At 41.3% G+C, this 6,801-nt stretch overlaps 1 protein-coding gene across 1 annotated transcript; it reads right to left on the bottom strand.

The window, feature by feature from the left end:
* Positions 1-538: 538 nt before the first annotated feature.
* ch25hl3 (cholesterol 25-hydroxylase like 3) lies at positions 539-5,513 on the bottom strand. The gene is made up of 2 exons (XM_056241412.1): positions 5,080-5,513; positions 539-914 (listed from the first exon to the last, which is right to left on the bottom strand). Exons 1-2 carry the CDS (start codon positions 5,511-5,513, stop codon positions 539-541), a joined length of 810 nt encoding a protein of 269 aa, XP_056097387.1.
* Between the last annotated feature and the right edge of the window lie 1,288 nt (positions 5,514-6,801).

Here is a 6,801-nt window from a genome sequence, read left to right as displayed (position 1 = left end):
ACTTTTGAATGCTATTGTATGTAATTACTTCAACATAACATTATAATGTTGCTATATTTTTATTAAACTGTTCGACAGGTTTCCATTGGAAATACTTCAAAATGCACCCAAGGCAGTTTGTTATGTCACTTTAAAATAAAACATTTTACAAATTTAAAGTTAAAGTTTAAAAGCAACATGGGAATTTACCAACTGTAATAATTATATTTGTATAGAAACATTTTTGAATGAAATGTTACATGTGTGTTACTAACCCTTACCTACATAAATGGCCAGTAATCAATGCATGCATAAAACATCCACACAGTTTAGGTTGAGTAAAAAAATGAGACACTTGCAAGTGTGATTGTAAACTGTCTGATTATTATAAACCAAATTAACTTGATGTTCCTTGGTATATCTGGACTTATTTCAGTAAGGACATTTGAAAATCTGTTAAAATGTTAAATGACAGTTCATTCAGGGTGAAATATGATAGACTTTTTTACAGCCTCAATCTCACTGTCATAGTGGTCTAATTAACCCAGGATTCACCTTATCAATTTTCTCCTTCATTTACTGGGATGGGCAATGAGGTCCCAAAGATGTAATCCCAGTGTCTGAAGTAGGGGGCGAAGTTCCCTTTAAAGTGCTGATGGTGGGCCAGGTGGTGTGGAGCCCCACCAAAGCATGGCAGCAACCGGTGCAGTGCCCAAGGAAAGTCATATCCACAGTGGTCCTCCACTGCCATCCAGGTGTTAACCAGATGGAAAAGGATTTCGCTAACAGGGTGGCAGCCCACCAGTATGGCACTGATAAATGCAAGGGTTTGTAGAGACAGCAGTTCAGAAATACTGGAGTCTTGAGCTGCCAATGCAAAAGTGTCCCTGTTAAGATGGTGAATGCGGTGGATGTTGTGGTACAGCCAGGGAATTCTGGGAAAAAATACATAAATTTGTTTTAGTCTCTATTATTGTGTGTTATAAAATGTTATTTAATTTATGCTGAATCTATGGAGAATCTGTGGAGAAAATAAGTAGAGTGAGATATATCATAATGACATCAACAGATTATAAAAGATGAATGTAGGAGAGTGATTTTTCTATATTTTCTATATAAAGTATTTAGCTTTGCACATGATCTTTGTTCCTTGTATTTGTAATGAATAAAAAGAAGAAGTTGGCACATCACAGCTCCATGAATAGAATAATTATTTATTGCATGTTCTCGTGTAGAACATGTTTTGTTTTTGTTTTTTATGGTTGAGCACCCTCATTGAGCTTTTTGTTTGCTGGATGTGAACAATTTTTGTCTAATTATACAAAGTTATGTCATGAAACTTTTTCTCTTCCCTCACCCTAGCAATTCCCATCTCTGGATGTGAATATGGAAACGGATACTTTATGCTCCATTTTAACTTCTTCTTTAGACAGTATCTGCCCTCTCTCCTCCAGGCCAGCACGCGCTACTCCCTCTAACCCCTGGTTATCTTAGGTTCTTCGTGAACACCGGACCAAACTCAGGGCAACGGAGAGGAAATGGCGCAAATCAAAAGACACATCTGATCTGAGTATGTATCAGTCTCTGCTGTCATCCTTTTCTGTTGATGTTCACGCTGCAAAATCTTCATATTTCCACAACAAGATCAACCGTGCCTCTAACATACAAACACTTTAAGACATTCAACTGTCTCCTCTGTCCACCTCCACCACCACCAACCTCCTTGCTAACTGCTGATGATTTTGCTAACTTCTTCACTAACAAAACTACAACTATCAGCAGTCAGTTCTTAGCTCCAAACACACAGGAACCCAGACTAACCTCTCCCACAGCCAATAACCTTCTCTCCTCCTTCTCTCCACTAACCGAGGTAGAAGTATCTAAACTTCTCCTCTCAAGTCATCCTACCACCTGCCCTCTAGATCCTATCCCCTCACACCTTCTACAAGCCATCTCTGCCACACTTCTACCAGCTCTCACACACATTTTCAACTCATCCCTCCACACTGGCATTTTCCCTACAGCATTCAAGCAGGCTCGTGTAACTTCACTGCTTAAAAAAACAACATTAAACACATCACTTTTAGAGAATTACAGACCTGTCTCTCTCCTACCATTCATTGCGAAAACACTTGAACGAGTTGCTTTCAACTAAGTATCATCTTTCCTGTCTCTGAACAACCAGCTGGATGTCAACCAATCTGGCTTCAAGAAAGGACATTCAACCGAGACTGCATTACTGTCGGTCACAGAAGCCCTGCAAAAGCTGCTTCCAAATCATCAGTCCTCGTTCTGCTGGATCTGTCTGCTGCTTTCGACACTGTGAATCATTATTTACATTTACATTTAGTCATTTAGCAGACGCTTTTATCCATTATATCCTTCTGTCCACCCTCTCATCACTGGGCATTACTGGAACTTCCCTCCACTGGTTTGAGTCCTATCTCACAGGTAGGTCCTTCAGGGTCACATGGAGAGGTGAGGTATCCAAAGCACATCAACTGACCACAGGGGTTCCTCAGGGTTCAGTTCTTGGCCACTCCTCTTCTCTATTTACACCACATCAATGGGATCCATCATACAGGCACATGGTTTCTCTTACCATTGCTATGCTGATGACACACAGCTCTACCTCTCATTTCAACCAGATGATCCCACAGTAGCTGCACGTACACTCACCGGCCACTTTATTAGGTACACCTGTCCAACTGCTCGTTAACACTTAATTTCTAAGCAGCCAATCACATGGCGGCAACTCAGTGCATTTAGGCATGTAGACATGGTCAAGACAATCTCCTGCAGTTCAAACCGAGCATCAGTATGGGGAAGAAAGGTGATTTGAGTGACTTTGAACGTGGCATGATTGTTGGTGCCAGAAGGGCTGGTCTGAGTATTTCAGAAACTGCTAATCTACTGGGATTTTCACGCACAACCATCTCTAGGGTTTACAGAGAATGGTCCGAAAAAGAAAAAACATCCAGTGAGCGGCAGTTCTGTGGGCGGAAATGCCTTGTTGATGCCAGAGGTCAGAGGAGAATGGCCAGACTGGTTCGAGCTGATAGAAGGGCAACAGTGACTGAAATAACCACTCGTTACAACCGAGGTATGCAGCAAAGCATTTGTGAAGCCACAACACGCACAACCTTGAGGCGGATGGGCTACAACAGCAGAAGACTCCACCGGGTACCACTCATCTCCACTACAAATAGGAAAAAGAGGCTACAATTTGCAAGAGCTCACCAAAATTGAACAGTTGAAGACTGGAAAAATGTTGCCTGGTCTGATGAGTCTCGATTTCTGTTGAGACATTCAGATGTTAGAGTCAGAATTTGGCGTAAACAGAATGAGAACATGGAACCATCATGCCTTGTTACCACTGTGCAGGCTGGTGGTGGTGGTGTAATGGTGTGGGGGATGTTTTCCTGGCACACTTTAGGCCCCTTAGTGCCAATTGGGCATCGTTTAAATGCCACGGCCTACCTGAGCATTGTTTCTGACCATGTCCATCCCTTTATGGCCACCATGTACCCATCCTCTGATGGCTACTTCCACCATGTCACAAAGCTCTAATCATTTCAAATTGGTTTCTTGAACATGACAATGAGTTCACTGTACTAAAATGGCCTCCACAGTCACCAGATCTCAACCCAATAGAGCATCTTTGGGATGTGATGGAACGGGAGATTCGCATCATGGATGTGCAGCCGACAAATCTGCGGCAACTGTGTGATGCCATCATGTCAATATGGACCAAACTCCCTGAGGAATGCTTCCAGCACCTTGTTGAATCTATGCCACGAAGAATTGAGGCAGTTCTGAAGGCAAAAGGGGGTCCAACCCGTTACTAGCATGGGGTACCTAATAAAGTGGCCGGTGAGTGTATCTCAAGCTGTCTGGCGGACATCTCGGCATGGATGAAGGAACATCACCTGCAGCTCAACCTGGCAAAAACTGAGCTTCTCGTCCTCCCTGCTAATCTGTCTCCACAGCACGACTTCACTATCCAGCTAGATTAATCGTCAATCTTTCAAGGTCGGTCAGAAATCTTGAAGTAATATTTGATGACCAGTTGACCTTCACAGACCAGATTACAAAGACAGCTCGATCATGCAGGTTTGCAATGCATCAGGAAGACCAGGCCTTTCCTAACTGAGCAGCATGCAACACAACTCCTCGTCCAGGCCCTGGTCATATCTAGGCTTGATTACTGTGTGGTGGCAGTGGCTCAGTGGTTCATGTAGGTTGTCTACAAACCGGAAGGCTGGTGGTTCAATCCCCGGTTCCACCTGACCAAGTGTTGAGGTGTCCATGAGCAAGACACCTAACCCCAGCTGCTACCAACGGGCTGGATGGTGCCTTGCATGGCTGACACCGCCATCGGTGTATGAACGAGTGAGTAAATGGGTGAATGTGAGGCAAAATGTAAAGCGGTTAGGGTTAATAAAGGCCTTCTGAAGCAAAGCGATGAGTTTGTGTAAGAAAAATGTTATAAAGTAAAATTCAAGCTTCCGGCCATGCCTAATGCGCAACTTATGGCGTCGGAAGTGGCATAGTGCCTCATGGCATAGCGTAAATATCCGCAGTATGTCACATTACTAGCACGAGTTGCACTTTACACGTAAGTCAGATCCATATGTTCGTTTGGCTGGAAACTAGTTATTTTACTTTATAATGTTTTAAATATGAATATTTTTCATCAAACTCATCGTTTTGCTTCAGAAGGCCTTTATTACTCCCTCCCCCCTGTATATTTTTTTTATTAGATCAGAAAACATTTTAAGCTGTCATATGTCATCGTGTTACAATGTGCCCCTCACATGTTACAACGTTCATACTATGGGGCATGTTGTCACATTTAACTTTCATTTTCCAGGGTAAATAAAGAAAAAAGTATACACTGTATGAATGAAACAAAGCCGCATATTTGTACCAGACATGTGTAAAAAATAATGTGGAATAAATAAAAAAATACTCTGAACCCTATAGTTTACACAAACTGAGAAAGCCATAACCGAAACATATTTAATATAGCGAGATGAACAGAATTTAAAACTTTGCCAAGGTCCACATGCTGAGATTAGAGAGATGTGTTCTGCTTACTTGTGAATGGTATAATGAAACATGAAGAACAGCGTATCGAAGATGAGCATGCATGAGACACATTCCCTGAATGCATGAAATGAGGACGGTGCTCTCTCCGGGAAATGCGTGCGCCGTACCGACAGAAACAACGCGGTTAACGGTAAAACGCCAACCATATATTTCCATAAAATTCGAGAACCACATCGAAACCACTGATATAAATCAACGGCTTCACTGCGTATCCTGTACTTATGAATCCACACCACGTGTGTACTGAACACATCCAGAAGCATGAAGGGAGCAGAGAAGATGAGATGAGTGCTGAAAGCTGCGCACACACTCCACTGGGGTGACGTGAGGAGAACATGACGTTCCTTATACATGAAATCCCAAATCCACTGCAGCAATGAGTCGCCTCCGATTCCGAAAACCAGTAAGACGAGAGCAATCATTCTTGTGAACTAGCCTACTGTTATTTTTACATAATCACAAAAGGCAACAACAGCTTTAAAGCGATGATGTCTGAACCGCTGTCTCCGGTCTTCTGATGGAATGCAGTTTTCACTAAATAAGTGTAGCCTGCTTTTATTCTGACTCGGGTTGAGAATGCTGCTCTCCTCCCACCATCGCAACTTTACCAACTCAAAAACAAGATCACCCGATCTCTTTGAACACCGATTTTTAACTTTTCAAAAATTACAGTTAACACAAAAAAAAATATTTAAAGAGTTCCGTGCTGTCTTTTGATATGCCATTCCAGCCCTGTTAAAATCTATTTAACAATTAACACCTGTTTTGTTTAATTTCATCTGGAAGAACAGACCGCATTAGAGCTCTGCATCCAATTAAAAAAGGTGATCTTAATGTAGGCTACTTGATTGTATTACTGTTTATTACATATTTAAAGGGATACTCCACCCAAAAATGAAAATTCTGTCATCATTTACTCACCCTCAAGTTGTTGCAAACCTGTATGAGTTTCTTTCTTCTGCTGAACACAAAGGAAGACATTTTGAAGAACGATTACAGGGGGGTTTTTTTTAGTGTAGGCCTAGGCTGTGTTATACGGAAGCCCTGAACCGCAACGTAAAAAAAAATCAGTAAAAAAAAAAACAGTTACAGTTACTGCACTTGCCGCCCAGAACACAAGAGAACATCCCAATCGAGTGAAGGGATTTGTGGAAACTGAAATGGAAGCACGCATCTTACCTAATTCAGACTAAAACACATCTAGCCTCACATACTGACTTTATTTGTAGTTCATACTGTTTTACCCTGTATTTTCTTTCTCATCTTTAGGAAAAGCACTTAATTACCATTGTTTATTATACCAAATGTCATACACTTGCAATGAAGTTAAAAATAGAAGCCCTGAACCGCAACGTAAAAAAAAAAAGAAATCAGTAAAAAAAAAAAAAAAGCAATTCGAGATTAAAGTCGAAATATTTCGAGAATAAAGTCGAAACCGCAACGTAAAAAAAATCAGTAAAAAAAAATAAAAAACTAGCATTTCGAGATTAAAGTCGAAACATTTCGAGATTAAAGTCGAAACATTTCGAGATTAAAGTCGAAACATTTCGAGAATAAAGTCGAAACATTACGATAATACAGTCTTCTGTGTGTGCATTCATAACAGTGCGCGTCCACTGGCGAGCAGGTACGAGTAGTGAGTTGTCGTCGAAAAAGATGGATAAAACAAAATGCTGTGGGGCTAAAAATAGAAAAAGAAAGAGGGAAAAG

This window comes from Rhinichthys klamathensis, unplaced genomic scaffold (assembly GCF_029890125.1).
Source record: "Rhinichthys klamathensis goyatoka isolate OS25496 unplaced genomic scaffold, OSU_Roscu_1.1 h1tg000639l_1, whole genome shotgun sequence".
NCBI classification, from domain to species: domain Eukaryota; kingdom Metazoa; phylum Chordata; class Actinopteri; order Cypriniformes; family Leuciscidae; genus Rhinichthys; species Rhinichthys klamathensis.
Note: the sequence above shows the minus strand (reverse complement) of the source record. Positions and strands in the feature narration are given on the sequence as shown.

What these genes read in the sequence shown, in the direction of transcription:
- ch25hl3 (XM_056241412.1), bottom strand. Translation starts at nt 5,513, where the DNA reads ATGATTGCTCTCGTCTTACTGGTTTTCGGAATCGGAGGCGACTCATTG. An exon ending in TTTCATTATACCATTCACAA is followed by an intron (nt 915 to 5,079) that starts GTAAGCAGAACA and finishes ATTTTTTCCCAG; the next exon opens with AATTCCCTGGCTGTACCACA.